Source organism: Haliaeetus leucocephalus, unplaced genomic scaffold (assembly GCF_000737465.1).
Source record: "Haliaeetus leucocephalus isolate CR32 unplaced genomic scaffold, Haliaeetus_leucocephalus-4.0 Scaffold484, whole genome shotgun sequence".
Taxonomy (NCBI): Eukaryota; Metazoa; Chordata; class Aves; order Accipitriformes; family Accipitridae; genus Haliaeetus; species Haliaeetus leucocephalus.
The window spans coordinates 7,517,375-7,539,699 of NW_010972920.1; the positions used below are offsets into that span (position 1 = coordinate 7,517,375).

At 39.6% G+C, this 22,325-nt stretch overlaps 1 protein-coding gene across 1 annotated transcript in view; it reads left to right on the top strand.

The window, feature by feature from the left end:
• SPATA5 (spermatogenesis associated 5) overlaps positions 1–22,325 on the top strand; it is a 203,453-nt gene that overhangs the window by 40,922 nt on the left and 140,206 nt on the right. Inside the window, exons 12-14 of the mRNA XM_010575615.1 lie at positions 6,933–6,986; positions 7,376–7,455; positions 21,367–21,493. Coding sequence (XP_010573917.1) covers positions 6,933–6,986; positions 7,376–7,455; positions 21,367–21,493 — 261 coding nt within the window. The remainder of the gene's footprint in view (positions 1–6,932; positions 6,987–7,375; positions 7,456–21,366; positions 21,494–22,325) is intronic.

A 22,325-nucleotide genomic window follows, 5' to 3' on the forward strand; every position in this document is an offset into this window, starting at 1 on the left:
AATTTAGACCTCCAAAAGTCAAACCCCTTGCAATTCAGCTGAGACACACTAATTGTTGTAAACATAATGAAGCAATCTTTAAAAAAAAAAACAACAAACAAACAAAAAAATTAACAACCCAAACCCATCCGTGACAGTAAGTAGTGTTTAAGGACATTAACACCGAGCAAACTGATGGTACAGATGATGTGTACTAAACTGCTCTAAAATACTATTTGCACTGGTTAGGAGCTCCAACTATGGTGTGGGGAAAAAACCCCAAGGTTAGAAAACATTCTTGACATTTTATTTGCTGTTACTTAAGAGCTTGGGCTGAAGGAATCTTTTCTTTTTTCAATTAGCAGTAATTACAAAAAATACACTGTTCTCAAAGCTCTGACTTCACCTTGGCTTAATTTAACTTCCTGTATCACCCTGCCGATGCTTTTGTACCACTCCCTGTGCTTGACATGTGCTTAAGCTTAGTTTGTCATCTGGGTCAATTATGTCAAAATATTTTCCAATTGAAGTTTCCTCTGCTTTTCCCTTCAGCTCTTGGCTGTGGCAGCTCAAACAGATTAATGAGGCTTGGAAAGGCCAACTGCTTTGCTTTGTGAAGAACTGTCACTGAATTTTGGGGAGACAGTTTAGCCTTTTGATGGGGATTTTAGTGGGCAGAAGCATGAAATAAGAAAGCTTGGTGCCTGTAACTAGCTAAGCAAAACATTTAAGATGAAGAATGAAGAAGCATTGTGGTTTTATGAGAAACTCGGGCAAATAGTTGATAAAATTTCTGAAAAGATCCATCGTATCACATTCACAGTAACTTGTTAGTTAATTAGCAGGTAGTGGAACTAACTGTATTTGAAAAATTTGTTTAATGTTTTTTACAAGGGATAACAATTTGAGATACTTTAATGAACTCTTTCAGTCCTGAAGCTATCTGCATGTTTTACTCAACTAAAAATAAAATAAGGCATTCATCCACTGTTACCATAAGCTTCCCAAAAGTGAACGTGCAGGCAGAAGATTATTCAAAGATAATCCTCTGTTTCCTTGTCCCTTCTCAATTACTTTGCAAGATTAATTTTTAGTAGCACTTAGTTTCTTTCTCTCTCCAAGTTACCAAGGGTTTGTCAGCAACCAGGTAAAAGTAGCAATTGCGGAATGGGGTGTTGCTTGGAGGGGTTTAGTGTCAGCAGCTGAATGTTTTGCAGTGTGGATGGCTAATTTTGTGTCGTCTTGCTCTATGATTTTTTTGATCCCATATGGATACTGCCCTGATGGTGCCAAGCCTGGTCCTAGACAGAGTAGTGGATGGCAGCTGTTTAGCCTGTAGCAAAAAGTGGTGGAGAATAGGAATGGGTGCTGAAAATCCGTGATGAATGGGAATGACTCGCAAAGGGATTTCTTTGTGGATGGGGCAGGTGAGCAGGATGGGTTACTTCTAGATGTGCTTCAACTCTGTCACGATAGAATTTCATCTCTGATTTGATAGTGCTGGGCCTGTGCTGGCGCAGCACTTCGTGAGCATGCAAAATCCTGGTAAATTTGAGTGGCAGCTAAGCCTGAGCGCTGAAGAGGGCCCTCACTGAAGGCACCGGTGCATGCAGTGAATTTAATTCAGTATTTCCAGTCAGTTCACACCACACTACAAACACTGGCTTCTGTATTGTGTAAAGAAGCCTCAAAAGATTGTCATTAAAGTTTGCTAGTCAAGGCAAATGGCAAACAAGTGAATTCTGAGGCATGCCAATAAAGAAAAACAGATATTATATTTGTCTTCACAGTTTAATTACGCTGCTTTTAGCAACTTCACTGCAACGATTGAGGGTGACAATTTTTTGCCAGCCTACTCCCTTAGACACTTTGGAACCCATAAGCACCTGTTGAAATTGGAGTTTTTAAAACACTAGACAGGTGTCAACAAGTTTTTAAGGTCCTCTGGAATGCAGGGCAGAGGGAGAGGAAGTGATTAAAATGGTGCATGGCGCTCAGCCTGGAGTTTACTTGTGCTGAGAAGTTGGGAGTGCTGCAGATTAAATCATTAAACAGCATTGAAAGAGAAGAAGTAGGCTTTATTCTTAACAAGTAAATATAATGCGTTTTCTGAGCAAATATTTTTCTATGTAGCGTAACCAATTACCAAATCACACATGTACAACCTTTGCATTAGAAATAGCTTTACTGTTAAAATAAAGGAAGTCTCACTGTTTATCTTGTTAACTCTCTTTCCTGCAGCCGGCCTGAGTCATGTGTTGCTTTGGTTTGACTGTGGTAGGGATGGGATAACATTTTGCTGTTGAGATTACAGTATCAAAAGACTATGTAACTAATTACTGAGTATCTTCCAAATCAGTTAATGTTGTTATAGTAGATCGTCTCACCTGCACTGTCATGGAGCTGGAAAGAAATCACCAAGCTTCGCTCCTCTGAGCTGGCTGTCTATCTATGCTCCTCCTGCAGTTTGATGAGAAGTTAGCACATCAGTGAGGTGCATTGCATCTGGGAGGTAGACGTCTGTCTGTCCAAATCACTTAGTGTGAATGTCTAACTTGGATGCAGATGTCTGACTGTGGGCAATGAACATTGCCCTAGGTACACATTGTGAACAGTTGAAAACTAATTTTGGCACCCTCTGTCTTTTTTTTTTTTTTTTTTTGACATTTACAGTAGAGAGCTCAGTTTCTAGATACTTCATTTGAAAGTAAAAATTACATTAAAATATCATTCATAATGATGTTTGATCATTTCTACTTTGACCGTGGGAAAGAGGGAATTGTGCGTTATCTATTGTAGAGTAATAATTTGTAGGATGTGATATAAATTCTCTAATTAATTGTATTTTTAAAATATATGAATTGTACTCTATGGCTTACATAGTTTAGTGTGTCTGTGTTAGAGCCTAGAACCGGCGTGTGAGGTTATGGCAGTATTTTTGAAGAGAGTAGACAGAGCTGTATGCTGGAGAAATCTGGAGCCATGTCCATCTGGCTCAACAAGCATAAATGCATATCTTGCCTGATTGTCAAAACAGTAAAAAAAATTATTTACAGAGGGAAGTTACTGACTAAATTTCCTATCAGTTGAAAGTTACTACCTCAGTATTTTCAGGTGAGGAAAAAAATCTGCAAGTGGTTTTAAGCACTGCTTAGAAAAATTATTGATACTCTTCAACTTCAGGGATACCAGATGTTCCTCTTGCAGTTTAAAAACACTTTGAGAACTTCTGTCATAACCACGTGTACACAAGCTTATCTCATGTTGCAGCCTGTATACAGGGGTTTTATCTTTTGTGCAGTTAATCTTTCAAGAGCTTATTCTGATCGTATTTTAAATGTAAGGGATTTTCTTTTTTTCTTGCTTTTTTTATTTAAAAAAAAAAAAAAAATTCAACACCCAATCCAGATCATAAGCAAGTGGAAGGTTTCGTGATACAAGGGGAATGTATCTTGTAAATGAGGATGGGATAGTCTTTAAACAGAGCATACCCGGAAACTATCTCTACTTTGAGGTTGAATAAACAAAACTCAGCAGTATACAGTGGGCCTGAATTGGCAGATTTTATACTATTAGTCTGGGCTATACCTCACAAATGGTATGCTTATATGCATGGCTAAACTACAACTACTTCTGCCAATTGCCTGCTCCAAATCTTTTGCTGGTTTTGGAGTCACTGTGCAAATGACCAGGAGGAACAGGTTTTATTTCTTCGCGTCCCTTCATATGGAAGATGGCTTGTTGCAGAAGAGCACAGAAGTATGCATCATTAAACTGGACCATTTGTTACTGCCACTTCTTGGTCGGTATATCAACAGCTATAAACAGCTTTTAAAGGAATCATTAGGCTCGCCTCTGGGCCAAAACCGATGTTTCAACAAATGTTGACTTGGTGACTAAGTTGGGCTCATGTAATTTGATTTTTAAAGCAGTAGAAAAGCATTGAAAAATAAAAAAATCCCTCCTGGTATTTCTTGAGCGGCCTCCAACTTCAGAGCAACCTTCCTAAAAAGAGAAGGTGAGCTTTGTGAAAATTAGAAACCGTGTCAGCAGGTGACTTTGTGGTGGCCTATAGACTGCTTGTTATACAGATCTGTCTTTTGAAAGAAGGTGCCATCAAGCTCAGCTAAAGGTCGGCCCGTTTGCAGACAGGGTAAGGCAGAGGTTCAGCTCGGGTGTGACCACAGCTGACCCAGTTCAGTTTCTACATCCAGCTTCTTTGAATATTTCTAGTTTTTGTGTTGTGGTTTTAAGTGTTTGCATGAGATGAAATGTATAGCAATTCCTCCTCTTCTGTGTGTGCTTTCTCTTACTTTGGAGTATTTTCCTTTATGGCCATGTATAATAAGAGTTCTAAGCCGCTTGCAATAAAAACCGTGGTTCTCAACGGTGGTTTTGGTATTGCTCGTGAGTGGTGAACTAGGAGACCTTCAAATCAATTTTCATGAAAATTCTCCCTGAAGAGGCACAGGTCATTAATACATAGTGGTCTTTCACCTGGAGTTGCTGCTTAATGAAGAGAAAAATGGAGAAGAACTTCATGTCGAAGCTTACAGCAAAACCCATGCATTCAGAATAATTCTCTTTGGAAACGTTTTAAACAGTATTTATTGCTTTGATGTTGCCTTGATCATATATTAATGCTTAATTAAAAATAAAACTCCAAGCATCTGAAATTATATTGTACTTTAGAGCTCAAAGAGAGTAGTTTTGGTTTTAAGTATTTTTTTGCTCAGACAAAAGAAAAGAAAATGTCAGGCTATTTGATGTTGTGTCATAGTAGAGTAGTACACTATTTGCACTGATCTGTATGATGTTGGTTTCCATGAGAATACTGGTGTGAATGAAGATTACTTATGAGAATAAGGGCGTGAAAGAGAAGGTCCACAGGCTCCAACAAAAAGTTAGTAAAAGAAATCTATAACTGTGGGTAGAATCTGCAGAGGTTTCTCAGTGTATCAGCTCAGTTTAAGAGAAAGCTAGACAAAAAGAGAAGCCTGCGCTTTCGTTCCTTAAGGATTTGTTAGGCCCATGCTATCGGATTCCTCATCTGCACTGAATGTGATGGATGGCAAGGGCCCAGAGCAGCTGGGTTGTGTCTCTTTGAGCTGCAAGCCTGTTCTGCACAAACTGCTGCACGCTCCTCATGTTCGGTGTCTACAGCGAACAGCAGGAAAAGGCTTTGTGTTTGTCTCTCTTACCTTGTTTTTCCTTCTCTTTCTTTCCTGCATTCTTCAATTATGTGTCTGAATAATTCTGTTTCCACACAGGTACCCAACAGACTTGCATTCTGAAGTTGTAGAAAGCCTGCAGGTGACACTTCAGTTTAAGCTACTGTAGCAGTTGCTTTAAGGGTGGATGTTGATGAAAGGAAGCAACGCTAATTGTATCACATTTCCTATGCGCAAGGCATGCAGTGCTCTTCTTCCAACCCTTATACGATTGCTTTTATGTGTGTGGTACACTAGGCTTGGCTACTGCAGTATCTCACCTGGTCCTTTGGATAATAGACAACTCTTTGAAAATAAATAAATAAATAAAAATAGTGGCATAGCCTGGATGTTTTGCTGATATCAGATAACTTCTGCTTTTCTTTTTAGAGTGTATGTTTCTTTCCCATACGTATGTGCAGGTACTTTCCAATGGTGCCAGTGTCCAGATGAAGTCAGCGCACTGTTATTGCGAACAGTGGAAATGAGTGTGGAGAGGGGAGACTGCAGCAAACAGTGTGCTGCATTTTTAGAGTAGTGAATCTGTATTCTACCCATCTGGGTACAAAGTCGAGACGGTCCTCTTCAAAGAGGGGTTGTAACAGAAGCTCTGTCACTGCCAATGTATAAATGTGTGTCTGCCACAAATTCTTAATTCTAACATACCTGCTGTTTAAAGCTGCCTTACTGCTCTGAGCCAAGTGTTACCTGGAGGTCCTTGCAAGCTATGAAGCATAGGAAGGTTGTTCAGTTTTCTGACTGTGAAGAAGGATGTTGTTTCTGCTGGTGAAATCATGAGGACACCTCTTCCCTGGAAAACAGATTGAAGCCACTGGCTCTTTTGTTCAGGGCAGAGGAGAATCATCGTTGGCTGTAGCTGCAGGTCAATGTTGATGCAAACCAGGCTGAAGTCCATGAGTCATTGCCAATCCCATGAGAATCTTAGTCCCATTAGGAAGCATTATTTAAGAAGCCTATTCTACAGGATATAGCAGAACAGAAAATATTCTGAGAATTCTCTATTGTTTTACTTTTTATAATTGCAAGTACTTGTTCAAGACTTGAACGTTGACCCTGTGGTCTCCGGTCTGTTCCTAGTGGATAGGGCTGTGAGTATAAACAGGCGCTGCAGCAGCTGGCACTAATAATCGTGCTTGGCATTCTCAGCAGAGAGAAGAAGGAATGCGAATGAGCTAAGACACTGAACAGCTTTCTCGCTGGGGATGGAGTGCATCATGGATGGGTTTCAGGTGTGCTGCTATGGCAGCTTCTTTCTGGACGTGCAAACTGTCAAGTTCAAAGAAGTGCTGTTAGACATTGGTTTAAGTCACTGTTTTGGTGCTTGGTTGGACAGGATGCGTGTTGACAGTGCAAGTGTAATTCATCTTTTTGGCTGATTTGTAGCCCCCTTGTTGCTGTTGTTGAGCCAACAACTTTTAAGAACCCCGAAGTGTTTATTTTTTTGGTTAATTCCATTTCTCATGAAAGTACTAGGAAAGTATTACGATGAGAGGACTAAACTACATGCACGGTTGCATGCATGCATGCATAGTGCTGTAACAAATGGAGGAAGACTTGGTACAGGTAGAAGGTAAATATAAAAATGCACAAATAAGACTTGCAAGTGGCAAATTACCAAAATTCCTTGTAACAGAGCATCAGTAATGTAGCACTGGCAGATTGTCTCAGTCATTTTGTATGTAAATGTAATGTGCTTATTAAACTTTTTTTTTAATTTTGCAGGGACCTGAGCTGATGAATAAATACGTCGGTGAGTCTGAACGAGCAGTGAGAGAGGTGAGAAAGGGCAAGCTATACATAATGTTACGCATCAAGCTTTCTTGGCATTCAAATTCTTTTCTGCTTATAAGGTTACCTTTAAACTTTCCAAAAAATCCCCTTCTGGTTTAAGTTTAAAAAAGATAAGGAAAAAAAAAAGCAGAAGGTATATTTTGTGTTGTTTAACTTTTTCCTGCATTGGCCTAGTGATGCATGTCAAAAAGCCTGTATCGCGCAGTATTATGAATAACTTCTAAGAGGTCTGGTTTTTTGGTTTAAAAAAAAAAAAAAGACAAGGCTTATGTCTGTTCTGTGATGCTCTGTAGATTTTGAGGTGTGCAGGGGGTGACAGCATTCTGTAAAAGTTTTCCATCCCTTAAAACTGTGTTTAATTGTTGTTTTTCTAGATCTTTAGGAAAGCCAGAGCTGTGTCTCCTTCAATTCTTTTCTTTGATGAAATAGATGCCTTGGCAGTTGAAAGGGGAAGGTAAGTAATCCTGTTACAAAAATCACAGACATTATTTTCTGATAAATTACTGTTAGATTGTGCAATCACAACTGTATTACCTTTCTAGAATTATTTTATTAAATGTATTCATTCCACATGCAGAAGGATAGCATTTGTGACTTGTGCATTTAACTTGGCATAAACAGGTAAGCTGGTGGAATTCTTCCTCCTTTCTCATCTCATTAGCAGGAATGATTCTACTGGTTCTCATGCCCTTTAGCTCTTTTCTGTGGTTTTAGCTTGCATTTATTTCCAGTAACTAACTCCTTTCTTTTCCCAAGCTTGTTGCGCTGGCCTAATATAGCGTCTTCATCAAGCGAACAATATGATCACATGCTATATAACACAAATTTCCAAGGAAGCTACTCGTATGTCTCAATTTACACTTACATTTAAACATTTCCCCAGACTGGAGAAAACTTCATGAAAAGATTTGGGAACCCTTATGTCCTTTCATGTGTGATGCTAAAAAGGGATTATTGTGCAAGCAGCTAACAATGTTTTGTTTAATATTCTGCTTTGTGATTCCAAGAGATGTTTAGCTGTCGTCTGAAGGAGGATTATAGCAGGTTTTAGTTGCTACTGTAGCATTTAAGATTTGACAGGCTCTGTAAGTGGTCTTTCTTGGGGGATACCTTCTTATAAAATACTACTACTTGTTGTGAGCAAGTACTTTTTTTCTGTTTTGTTCTGCATGAAAAACTATCAAATATGTGCACGTAGAAAGTATTTGTCCAGTTTAAAGGCGCATCACAACTTCATCATTTTTCTGGAAAAGAAGCTACCTCGGCATCTATACAATCAGATTCCTCTGTATTGCAAAAGGGCGATTTGTATCTGTCATTCTGACATTTCAGTGACACAAATAAATTGTTTATATTATAGGAGGTGGCATCACATGCAGCATAGAGCTGCCCTGTGAAACTGTTAAGAAATAAACACATTTTATGTTGAAAATGCAAAATCTGATAGAAGACATCTTCATCAGCATCCTTCTCACATGCAACGTCTGTAAATGTGAAATTTGTAAACAGCCTAGAAATGTTAGCCACCCTGTGGTACACACTGAAACACCTGCCTGCTTATCACAATAGAGAAGTTGCAAAAATGTGTGCTGGAATCAAGCCAATGGTGGGGGGGGAAAGAATATCTTCCCCTGCTGCAATTCTTCATGTGTTCAGTTTTCAGAAACACCACTTCATAAGATAAAACCTTTTGGAAGAATAAACCATAGTACATTTTAATCAGCCTTTTCACACAGTCCCCTAGAGGCGTTGAGTTTGTTTGTTTGTTTGCTCTATTCTTTTAGGGAGTAAACAACCCAACTTTACCTTACCTGGGACTGTCTGTGGGGGGTAGTAGGCCTGGCACAGCTTGCTGAAGAATGTGGTATGACCTGCTGCAGTCATGTTGTGCTGGAGACATCTGGTTTTGGAGCTTTAAAAAGAACAGGGTGGGACACACAAATATTTCATTGTCAAATCTGAACCAGATGGGAGGTAAAATATGTAGCAGAGTTCTCATAAAATTCATCTGAAATTAAATGGTGTAGGAAACCAGACAAGGCACTTATTAGAAATGGCCTTTTTTTACAGGCTGACTTTGCACAGTAGGAATTTGCAAATGCATTAGAGATGCTAACGATTTGTGGCCTCTGGAGATCCATTTCCTGTACTATTACTAACCATACTGAACTTTTCAAGGAAACACCTGTTTATATTGTCTCCCGGTTCCCTCTGTTGGGTGAATTAGTTTTCTCTGCCTTGGCAGTGAAAAACACTCTGTGATACAGCTTTGTAAAAGTTTTTCCTCTCAGATTAAATCCTTGTTAGGATTCTGTGGGCTGTGTGCTTTGTGCAGAATGTGCTCAATCCCAAATCTCCTCTCCTGATCCTAACAGGACGTGTCCAGAGATACAGAGAAGCCTAAGCTGTTAAGTTGTGAGAGTAGTTTTACACATAGTTCAGATCTGAAATACAGATGTGAAATAACATTGAGTAATTGCTTAATGCTTTTGCTCTTCAAAGCACATTAACCCATTATTACTTGTTTAGATTTGACTAAAGCTTGTGGCTTTAAAACACAAACGTTTTGCTCCCAACCTTCTGTATAGATCACAGAACAATCCCTTCTCATCAGCAGGCACATACAAACTAAGAGACTTTGTAATTAATTGTAATACAGGTAGATCAAGAAAGCTAAGGAATTTTCTTGTTTGCACCATTCAATGTAATGTCTCCTTTGCATCATGTAGTGGAGTCTCTGTCACTGCACAAGCCATTACTCCATGGCAAACACTGTAGCTGCATTCAGATACATATTAATCAAAGAATTAAAAATGTGGGCTGCATACATATCAGCCTCAAAGAGAATTTACAAAAATATAATCCCGCACCTCTGAAGAAAAGTAGTTCAGTGTAAGGAGCGTTTGCTTGATGGAGAAGTCTGGAATTCCTTGATGCAAGAAGATGAAAGGGTGTTTCTGAATGGATGTGAGTTTCCAGTGTGGTGGTGAAGACATAATTTGAGCTGTATTCACTTCTGCATTTTGTTCTGCTACACTGTGCTTCTAGTGCTCTTGGAAGATTTTTTCCCTCTCTGGCTTATGTTGAGATGTTAGAGGAAGTTTAGAGACAATTGAAAATAAAAAATTAGGAGCTGAATGGACTGACTATGAAGAAAAAGGGAGGCATTCACTATAATTGATTCTAAAAGATAGATGATAAACATGTGGAAGAAAAGATGGTAGAAAGTTAGAGGTGTCATGATGAGTGAGATAGGAAAAACTTCTGCAAATCAGAAAGGCTTTTGGCAGAGAATTCTTCACTGTGAGTTAGTCACATGGGAGGAGCTCCAGCAATGTACCACTTGACATCTTTCAAACAAAACTGACGTTTCACGAATTAACGTGCAGCAAGGAACAGTCGTGCACTGGGAGAGGTGAACTATTTGATGCAAGGAGCCTTTTCCGCTGCTTTGTGGTTCTAATTAGCATTTGCCTTCCACAAGCGGGTTATGACTTTTTCTTACTTTTGAAAGAAGTTGTTATGACTTTTTGTAGGAGAGACTGCACTGAAGCGAGACCCGCAGGACTGGTCCAGATACAGCAGCGCATGAGGAGGAAAGTTTGCCTCACAGTAATCCCTTGCCTGGACTAAGCTTGAGAGGCTTTACAAATTGCACAGCTGCAAAGAGTTATGGGTATTTGTTATCCCTTGGTATCCTGACCATGTAAAACCCAATTCTTCTGGCCGTTAGAGGTTGCCAAGAGGGAAATGGCTTGGTAATTAGACTTGAAAGTGATGAATGAACGTGGCTCTGTGTAAATGCAGCACAGACAGTCTGTTTGCTGAACTTAAGAAATCTCTGTGCTTTGGAAATGGGGCATTGTTTATATAAGTAGGATTTTTAGGATTTTTGGTCAAGAGACATATTTGTTCCTTTTCTTGCTTTTCAGAAGCAAAGCATTTTCCCCTTTAACTTCCAATCTTTGTAATGTAAGATGGGAAATGTTGTAGACTGATGTTGAAGACACTGACAAATGCCATTTTCAAAGGGGAAAAAAAAGAAAGACAAGGGACAAAATCAGTACCTTGTGTTTGACTTCTAGAGGCCAAAATGAGTTGGTAGATGAATAATGCTAACCTTTTTCAGAGTGAGGGTAGAAGTGACAAAGTGAAGGGACTTTGGTACCAATGCCCTGAAACTACAATATGATGATGCTTTTCTGGGGAGGTATGTTATCCTGTATGCTGGGAAGGAGAGCAGACACATTCCTAAGCCACAACTTAAAATGCTCAGAACCTCTGAAAGACATACTGTTTCCACTTTAGGTATTAAAATATTTGCAGTCTTAACTTTTGAGGCCCTCAGGCCTCTAAATGAAGCTGTGAAGAACAGCAGCTTCTCTTCTGTACTGTGCCACCTCTGCTTCTAACAGGGACTGTGATAAATCTTCTGTTTTTAAACCAAGCTGTCTGTCTTTCTGGAATATTTTAGCATATATTTAGACTGTACACTTCACATATTACACTTGAACATACTGTCGCATTTTTGTACCTACGCAAATTCCCTGGTATAGTCGGCAGCCCCTGTCATGAAGGAGGTCAGTGTATTGCAGCCGCGCAATGAAACCTACGGGCTGGACCCTCCAGGGACAGCGCAAAGTGGCATTAGGTAGGATCAAGGTTCTCAGCAGAAAACCACCTTGCACAGGGTAAATTACCAGTAGTAGAGATGGAGGAGGTACTGTCACCCTAGTATTACTCACGCAAAGGCAAAAGCAATTGAACAAAGAACACACGGAAGAAATGGAGTTTCCTGTGCCACACTTGTGTTGTGAGGGACCTGATTCTAGCAGCTGGCTCAGTTAGGCAAGGAGGCTTATGTTGGCACTGGTTGTCCCTGAATTGGGGAACATCAGCTGATTCCCTGTAATACCTGAGCTGTGTTTGGATGTGATAGAGAGTTGAGGCGTTCAAAACTTTTGTGACTGCTGCCTGAATTCTTTAAAGTTTTGGAATTTGGTATGCAAATAGAAATACTGTCTGGGAAAAAAGCTGCATGTCTAGTGCCAACTTTCTATTTTAGGCCTAGCAAGGAGTGATGAAAAAGTAAAGTTTTGAAACAATTTAATCGTACAGTAGAGCTTGTAATTTGCTTTGGAATAGCAATTTTAACAAATAGCATTACCCATAGGTTGTGTGTATATATGATAAATATCTGCAATGCCTTTAATTTTAAAACAAACTCGTTAACGCTTCTTGTCTAGCAAGAATCATAGAATGGTTTGAGTTGGAAGGGACCTCAAAGATGATCTAGTTCCAACCCCCCTGCCATGGGCAGGGACATCTTCCACTAGACCAGGTTGCTCAAAGCCCCATCCAACCTGCCCTTGAACACTTCCAGGGATGGGGCATCCACAACCTCTCTGGGCAACCTGTCCCAGTGCCTCACCACCCTCACAGTGAAGAACTTCTTCCTTAGAACTAATCTAAATCTACCCTCTTTCAGTTTTAAATCATTGCCCTGCATCCTATCACTACACTCCCTGATAAAGAGTTCCTCCCCATCTTTTCTGTAAGCCCCCCTTTAGGTGCTGGAAGGCTGCTATAAGGTCTCCCCAGAGCCTTCTCTTCTCCAGGCTGAACAACCCCAACTCTCTCAGCCTGTCTTCATAGGGGAGGTGCTCCAGCCCTCTGATCATCTTCGTGGCCCTCCTCTGGACTTGCTCCAACAGGTCCATGTCCTTCTTACGTTGGGGGCCCCAGAGCTGAATGCAGTACTCCAGGTAGGGTCTCATGAGAGCTGAGTAGAGGGAGAGAATCACCTCCCTCAACCTGCTGGTCACGCTTCTTTTGTTGCAGCCCAGGATATGGTTGGCTTTCTGGGTTGTGAGTGGATATTGCCGGGTCATGTTGAGCTTCTCGTCAACCAACACCCCCAAGTACTTCTCCGCAGGGCTGCTCTCAATGCACTCATCACCCAGCCTGTATTTGTGCTTGGGAATCCTTTATCACAATGCGTTCTAAATCTGTGTTTCTTCCTTTTTGTTTAAAAAACCCCAATAATTTGTAACTTTGCCAGCCTGTATTATAATTCAGACGTTTGAAGTCAGTAGAGACTTTTGTTGGCATCAGTGGAAGCAGGACTGGATCTGTAAACCCTTTTCTTGAAGTCATTCAAGTGCATGGATAAATGTACAGGGTTTAGAGGGACTAATCAAGTCTGTTAATGTAGGTAAGCCTGTTCTGCAGTGCTTGGGAGTGCTGTGGCAAAGCTGACTTGCAGCAAGATGCTTCAGCCAAAGACATGAATTTGAGCCTCTGTCTGGATTCCTGCCAGAGACCCATTTGAAACAGATACCAAGATTAGAGGGATCAGAAATGGGCATACGTGATGACCACTTCAAGTCCCGATATGGTGTTGGCAATGGAAAAAGGTCAGCTTACTGACACTAAATGGGCCCAAGCAGGCTACAGCTGCCTGTGGGGTTACGACTATAACTATTGAAGGTCTTTTTTTATTTTCTTTTCTGTTAATTTTTTTTTTTTTACTTTAAATGAAATATAAGGGGAACATACTTGTAATTAAAACTTATAAATGAAACTTATTCCAGATGAAAGTGAACCTCTTATACTTAAATATTGTTATAATGAAATGAAATCTAGTCTACTTAGTTACTTCTAGGTCTGTAATACTTCCAACTTAAACTGTACTTGCTTCCCTGGTAGACATGATTCATTACAGTTTTCAACTTGATTAACTTCTAGGAATGTGCAGAGGAGAAATGCTGAGGAAAACAGAAAAAAAGGAAATGGGAAATTTACTGTGCATCAGGTGTGTGTTTGGGTTTTTTTTTTAAGGCAATGTCTGTGTTAACAGAATAGGAGAACTCTTGACATTAGCATCCTTCCTGTTTTAGCTAGATGGTGCCAGGGCCAGATGAAAGCAAGGTCTAACATCCATCTTTCATGGACATGTGTCTGGAATTAGTTGCAGGCAGATGGAAATGGACGATGGATCACCACCTGGGTACCTAAGGATTTGGAGATGTGCTTGGGGAAGGCCCTCTGGAAGAAAGCCTGTTGATTCCAAACTCGTCTCAGACTGGCTCCTTTCTTCCTTTTCTCTCCTTTCATTGTGTTTCATTTTTCTGGGCCTGCTTCAGTAACTTTGGGAGGCTGCAATAATAAGAAATTTGGGCAAATGGAAGAGGCTGGTTGCATGACTGTGGAGGATTAGGATGTTTCTTCAGCAGTCTATAGCCCATTTGTTTCAAAGTCACTTGCTGACAGCTGAGCACTGTTTCCTGTTTTCACAAAGCTCATCTTCTCTTTTTAGGAAGCTTGCTTAGAAGTTGGAGGCCACTCAAGGAATACTAGGAGTTCTTTTATTTTTCTATGCTTTTCTAATGTCTTAAAAACCAAAAGACATGAACCGCACTTAATCAGTGAATTGACAGTTAGCAAAACACCATTTTGGCCTGGAGGTGACCATAAAGGTAAATATTCTACCCAGTCTCTGAATTTCCCAGACTTTCCCAGGTTTCCTCTGGAGATTTCCCTTCTGTAGTACTTGAATTTTGCTCTTGAGGAAACAGGGAAGATGTGAAACAATATAGTGGGTAATAGCTCATACAGGTGCATACAGAATGCAACAGCTTCTAATTGTAGGGTGCTGATGGAGGGAAGGATTTAGGATTATCTTCTTTCAGGGTTTTTCTGATGACACAGGCAGGAAAATTCCCTGTTATGGGGAATGTTTCTTATTTTAGCACTGGTTTGGTTGTTGTTGGGGATTTGTTTGTTGTTTGTTTTGTTTGTTTGTTTTTTTTTAACGAATAGCCAAAATATTTAACTGATAACGTAAAATATTTGCATCCTGTATATCTCTCCTAGACTATTTAATAACATCCAAGCCTGTAGTATCTGTAGTGGTCTGAATTAATAATATGCATTGAAGTTGTACCATGTATGTGCCAGAAGTTAATATGGCCCAGTGTTTTAATAATGATCGTTTAGGCCTAGGTATGCTTGCTATGCCTTTTTGATTTATGACATACTTTTTTTGTTGTGAATGCATGTACATAGAGGAATCAATTAGTAATTATGGATGACAGTTAGGCAGCTCAAAACAGGAATCGTGCTTGTAAGCAGAAATAAGTACGTGATGTAAAAGGTGTTGTGATTTTGAGGGGGAGAGGGAAAACTGCTGTGGGGAAAAAATAGTGATATTGTGCTGATTATGTAAACATACATGTCTCTGTAAACGTAGTATATTTAGTAAAGTTTGGGTTTTGAAGCCCCAGTAACATTCAAGGGAAAAAAAGTTCAAAGCTAACATAAGGGCCCGCTCTGCTATCTTCAGAAGCGACAATATTCTGACTGAATTAATATTTCAGCAGGGCATATCTGTGTGGAGGAGCCTGCTTTTTCTACCTGGCATGGCAGTATCTATTCTGCTGGACAAAATGCCCCACTGATAGAATTTCTGAGTGAAATTTGATATCTGGGAAGATGCTGCAATTATTATTTTTCCGGTAATGCTATTGGAGTAGATTATTATTATTATTTTTTAATGCTGTGGAAAACCTTGAACTGCCGAAGCGATATTTCACCAGAGTTTGTGAGGGAAGGAAATAAAACAGTGTGACAGTCAATTATGATCCCAGGAGTTGGACTGAAAAGACGGACTTGGCAGGTGCTCCTTGCTGACAGGTTACCCCTACAAAGCCCTGACAGAAATGTCAGACTCAATAAAAATCCTTCAGACTGTGTGAGCAAGGCGACTCTCGTGTGGGAGCGTGCTGGCAGGGGGCTTTGGTATTTCAGGAACCTTTTACCTCAGTAGTTTGTGGAGAGGCGGAGAGTCCTGCCAGAAAGGTCTATTTCAACCGATATTAATTTTTTTGATAGTAACCATTTTGTCACGTCAATGAGTTTTACATTTGTTTTGATAGGAAATTATTTCCAGAGATTCCAGTAAAAGAATTATTTGGGATTATATCACGTCCACAAGTATTTTTAAAATCTGTAAATTTTGATTATGATTGCAATTCTTTTGTTAGGGGGGAAAAAATAATAAAGTCAGCTTTTATCTGTATGTAAATCTTGCCTGATACAACATTTTGGAAAAGAAGGTGGGCTGTACTCCCATCTCGCAAAACCTGCATTATAGATTTCAGCTGTGTGGAGGTTAATCCCTCTGCAGTAATTTATCCTGGTTACTTCTCCTGAGGTCTGCCTCTTCGACCTTGCAGATCTGCCTGAGGTAGGGTCATCTGTGCAGAAATGGGGCTTTTCAGGAGAGGGGCCCTCTCAGACTTCCTTCTGGTTTTGTAGCTTCACAGTTGCTGTGAATTTAAGAGTGCTCAAAATGCTGTTGTGTAAATATTTCTTGCATTTCTACGTCTACCATTTAGCAGTGTAACTAAATTGAAGTCCTGATTCTGAAGCTAAGGTGTTCAGACAGGCTTCAATGCCATTGAAGTCAGTGATGGGATGGAGAGTCACTGGTTCTCCTTTGCAGGATTTAAATGGTGCTTGAGACTAAGTACGTTTTCCAATGAAAATGACATCTGGTGTTCTGAAAAAACATTCATTCCACTGGCTTTGGAAGTGTTCTAGGTTGTCAGATGATGCAAGTGTACGTTTGCATTAGCTCGCAGTGGTGATGCTTACCAAATTTCATCATGAGTTGAAACCATAATGACTGTGTTCTCAGACTGTTTTCAGTTTTCAAATATTAAAAAATCTGTTAGATAAAGGGGGAGGGGAGAGGAGAAGAAAAGGAAGTTAAATAAGTAAAAATGTACAAACCAAGAAGTCAGTTGCTGTCAAAAGAATGCCTATAGCAAGAAGGGTAACAGATTTAAATCTGGTGATTTCATGCATCTGGTTATGTCTGGAAACAAAATCTCCTTGGCTTGAAGAACTATATAAGTTAATGAACTGTACATACTCCTTGATGCAGTGATAGAATCAGGCTGCAGTTGCTTTTATATCCCCAGGAAGAAGTATGAGAGTGGCTTAAGATGTTGAAGGGGAAATGTTGGTGCCCGCTGAGATCTGAATCCAGCTGGTTAGAATGGTCATTGGATAAGGCCAAAGGAGATAAGGAAAAAAAAAAGGTGCTATGGGAGAGTCCTCACCTGCTATACTGAATTTGGAGCTGGGGCTTACAATCTCTCAGTTCCACCAGACAAGGCCAGAATTAATTCAGATTAATTGTGAGGCTTTGGTACACTGTAGAATGCATGTTTTATTCTGTCAAAATATGTATTGGAAGTGCCTTTAGCTAAAATAAAATACCAAGAACAGGTTTTGTTTTTCATATTCACCTTCAGTAGTCTGCTTTAATCCATGGATAGTCTTACCTTGACAGGCTTTTGCCATTCAGGAAGTTTCTCTGATGGTCAAGTGAAGTGCTTGTTCAGGAGTGCATGTGTGCTTGGTCTGAGACTGGTGGGACACTTGCAGGATTAGCTGAAATATCACATAGGTGAGGATATCCGGCTCTAACTGATGTAATAAACTAGTAAGAAAAGACATTTTTTGCCTTTAAGACTCCTTCATTGAGGATTTTAAAGAAAGAGAGGTTGGCAAAAAGATTAAAATAACACATAGCCTACAGACTGATGTATTTAATTAGTGCAACACAAGAGATTACTTGAAATTCTCAGGCCCTTATGGAGCAGCCAGACTCCTCTTTGCTCACACATTTTTTATTTTTGAGTTCAAGGTATTTCTGATTAGGGCACAGCTCTTGCATATGCGCACCCGTGCACACATGGCCCTGTGTGGATTATGTGAGGGGCTTAATTCTGACTGCCTGGATTTGCAGGTGGCGTGTTGACAGGAAATTAGTTTGTACCAGGACGTGCCTTTTGAGGACTATTTCCATGCAGTTGTGATGATGATATCAACGTGTGGAGGTCAGGTGGGGGGGGCGAAGGCAGCCCCTTGGCTGGAAGTTGGTTTTGGCAGTGTCTCCGTGGGACTGGAGGGTTAATCATAATTTGTTTCTCTGGCTGCCGTTTGCGTCAAAAGTCTGGGCAGCCTTAATGAACGTTGCCTGTGTTAATTTGAAACCCTTGCTGGGAAATCATGGGAAAATGGAAAAACGCATACTTGCGTGTCACCCTTCAGATTAACAGCTTGGGCAGCGCTAGAGCTCTCGGAGAGCATGGTGTGGCTCTGATGCAGCTCCAAGCAGCTGGTAAAGAGATCTCTCACTATAAACCTGTGCCTGCCTATGATTTTTATAGGGTATCCTGTTAAGGCAAAAGCTAATTTGCTGTAGACTGTGCTAAAAATGGTGCATCATATGACAGCTTAGTGAACTATGTAAATAAAAGCACTGAAATTGGAAATTCCAGGTGCCATAGGTCTCAGGCACCTCTTCATTTGATACTATTTTTATTATTGATATTTTTTGCATGCGTCGTTTTAAAATTTTTTTTTACTCCACTTTTAACAGGTAATAATAAAGTCCCTAATAATGTACTGGTATCCCCCTTCATTGTTTGAGCTTTATTATGCCATCAGTGATTGCTTAACTGCAATATTCTGATTATGCCCTAATTGCATGAAAGTCTTTGCAGTGTACGTTCCCCTGTAGCAGTGGGGGTTTTCTTTAGAATAAATGCTTTAATTTTTTTTTCTTTTCAGTCTGAAGCTTGTAAGAAAAATGTTTATATTGGGAAAAGATGTAATATCCGTTCTAGCCACCTCTCTTTAAAACCAAATATTTCTTCTTTGTATCCTTTAAAAAAAAAAAAAAAAGAAAAGAAAAAGTTTAGCATCTCCCCCAAAGTGTTCTAGCTTCAGATCCTTTCATATAATGTTAACATTTTGGTCCCAGTCTTACAATTATTTTTTCTTTTGCTTAGCTTTTTCTTGTGTGTAGTCTACTGGGTATAAAGTTGAGTAAATGTGAAACTTATGCAAGATGGGAGGCCTGAATCCCTACTGAGACTAGCTTATGTTACGAAGTTGATTTTAATTTCCTTTAAGCTCTGTGTCCTTCGAAAAGCATTTACTATCCTTGTCCAACACCTGAAGCGTTTTATCATGTTCAGCCCTCTATAAGTCAATGGGACCGTGACCCAGGGGTATGTTAGAAACGTTCTAATATCACATGGGAATTTCTATTGCGGCTGCAACAAACTGAAAAGCTGACGACTAGCTAACCCAAGTCCCTTCTCTAATATTTCTTAGCAACCTAAATATTCTGTTAGCCAACATTTATTATAGCTCCTCAAAGATATTTTCCAGATAGGTCTGATAAGTTAACTGTTTTGCACTGGAAGATTACAGAACCAGTTGCAGAATAGGAATGTTAGAGAATTTATTTGGAGGAGATCTGTACAGCAACAATGGGGTCATTACTGTTGCTTTGGCTGTGGGACATTTAGGAAGCACTATGGTTGCATGTGTGTTGGTGGTGGATGGCAGTGCTGCGGCAATATATGTGCGTAATAACTATGCAACTATATGTGTGTATTCTCTATCTGTTGGAAAATTGGAGCGCTTGTATTTTAAAATCTAGTATTTCTTTTTGGATACCAGTGTTCAGCAGGGTAATTGTACTGCATTTGCGTGTATAGGTGCCTGTATATCTGTATAAACGTTTAAGAGTACTTTTGGAAAAGGACTTTCAAAAAATTTGAGGTTAAAAAATTATCTTAATTCTCTGTGGATTTGGGGTGACAGTAGAAAAACGTATGTTGCAGGAAGAGACCCGGCCTCATTTTAAGCATCAGACTTCTTGCTTCTTAGTATGAAGTTAGAGGGATCTGGAAGAATTGGAGAGATTAATTTTAAAAAATTGTATTAAAAAGGGCCTGTTTAAGGGTAGAGAAATTAAGCCCTCGCATGTGCAGTGGAGGGGGGAATAGCCCTGGAAGAGCAGTCCCATTGCTAAAGGAAGATGTAGGTGCGTGCGTGCCGTCCGCCAGGGAAGGTTGTGTCGTAAACAGTGAAGCTTTTGGCGTGTGCCAAGAGCGGGGCTCCTGGTTTCTGGCAAAGGAGGGTAAAACCTGCATTTTTGGCACTATCTAGCAATCCCCAGCCACTTTGCCCAGCTTGCTCAGCTTCCGTGTACCTGCTTAGCAGAGGGAACTTTTGGGTTGAGCTGCTGCCTGTGCTCGCCCCGGCCCCCCGTACTTTATGCATAGAGTTGGGTGCTACAGGGAACACATATACATCATTTGTGTAGTGCATCTGCCAACATTTGAGCATATACAGGTTTCTGTGTATGGTCCTAGTATCTCCTAGGTCTAGTATCCTTTCAAAAATAAAAAATTACATAGTGTGCGGTCACTTGTTTTTTATACTGTTTCAGAAATAAAGCCTCTTTATGCAGAATTAGAAGGATATTATAAAGAACACAACTGTTCATGAAATGTACTATTTATCACAACATGTGTGCTTAGTCTCTTGATTTGATTTATGCAACGTCTTCCTTTTCTGCATTCTTTGTTATACGTGTGAATATATGTACACACACACATATATATATGTATGTGCAGGCATATTTATGTGTCAAAGAATTGCCTAGGAAGAAGGTAGTACATCATTTGGTTATTCTTTTTAAAATATTAGATGCTTTAATGAAAATAATAGAGTTTATTTCTAAAATGCTTTTTGTTACATGTAGTTAAGCAATTTGAGCAAATTTTCCATAAACTTCAAGGTTACGAGAGTTAATTCCAAACAACAACAACAAAAATGCCTAGAATAGTTTATGCCTTGTCTGTTTAGGTTTTTCACATACTGGTGATTTCAAAACTGGAGTTTTCTGTTTCTCTTTTTTTTTTTTTTTTTCCTGGTATCTGGAAAATCAGCTGAGTTGATGGACTAATGATGCTATTATGAGGCAGTTGGTCAACACTCAGTTTCTTCTCATTTGATGGGGAGAACACAAAAATGTAGAGCAATTCTGCAAAATACATAACTACCTGCTGTTTTTATACTGCATAGGGTGGTGTAAGCACTTGACTTGGATGGTCCTAAAAATGAAAGCTTGTCTGACTAGTAAAGAAGCTGCATGACTTCAGTTATCTTAAAAATGTTTACTCCAGACATCCACATTGTGTTAAATTCTTTACAACCTACATAGCACGGTAGTAGGTAAAAAACCCTCAGTTGCTTTACTGAATACCAAGAAATCTTTTGAAGAACTAATTCTCTGATTTGCTTTTACTCACTTCGTATGACTGATACTGTTTCAGGGATTGAAGGTGAAAATAAAAATCAGAAAGAATTAAGATAAAAAGATGGATCCCTGTAAATTGAAAAGAACAGTGTATTCTTTCCTTTCTCCAATTTTCTAGGAAGAGAAAGCTAATGCTGTGACTTTTTTTTTTTTTTTTTTTTTTTAAATCAGCTCTTCGAGTGCTGGAAATGTAGCAGACCGTGTCTTGGCTCAGTTGTTAACGGAAATGGATGGGATAGAACAGCTGAAGGACGTGACAATTTTGGCAGCTACAAACAGACCGGACATGATAGACAAGGTACGAATAGATGCACTGTCGTATATCCTGTTCTCTTGAGAAGACCAGATTTTGGTTTAATTCCGTTCTCTTGTACTCTCCAGACTGTTGTCCAATCAATTTAATGATTAAGAGTAGAAGTTTGAAAATGAAGATAAGGCAAAGGAAAAGATTATGGCCCTCGCCCCCCCTGAATTTTTAACAGAAGCAAAATGTTTTGTGATAGCCTTAAGTATCTGTTTCCTAGAAGAAATTTTCCTTAAATCAAGCTCATTGAACTTGTGCAACAACATTTCTGTCAAACTGCTGCTGTGGTTTTTGCTTCTGTTGTGTTTGTTTATGCAGGAGTTTGCTGGAGTTTGTTGGTTTCATTAGTTACTTCCTTTCAAAAGATTAAATATCTCCTGGTGCCATTAGCCTGCTGCCAGCAATACAGTTTCCAACTGTAAACAGTGCAATTTCTGCTTAGATCCTGTGGCAGCTCCGCTGGAGTGACAAGAACATTTCAAGTTTGTAAAAAGGGGAGGGTTGTAACACTTACTGCAGAAAACCTCCAAACACAAAACCAACCCAGCAGCCCTCTAGAAAATCCACTTTAAAACAGTCTACCACTGCTGTGTCTTCTCACAGCTAAGTGCAGTAGACGGACCAGTCTGAAGTGATTTCCTTTAAGATATGTTTTGTAGTGTTGGTAAGGTTCTTTATTCCACAACTTTTCACCTTTACAACATTAATGAATTTGATGACAAGTTAATGAAATTTATTTTTCCTGATCTTTTCTAGGGTTTCTTATAAGTTTCTTAAATATTTTAATGCTAACAAATTCTCCCATTTTAAACTGTTTCTGGAATAG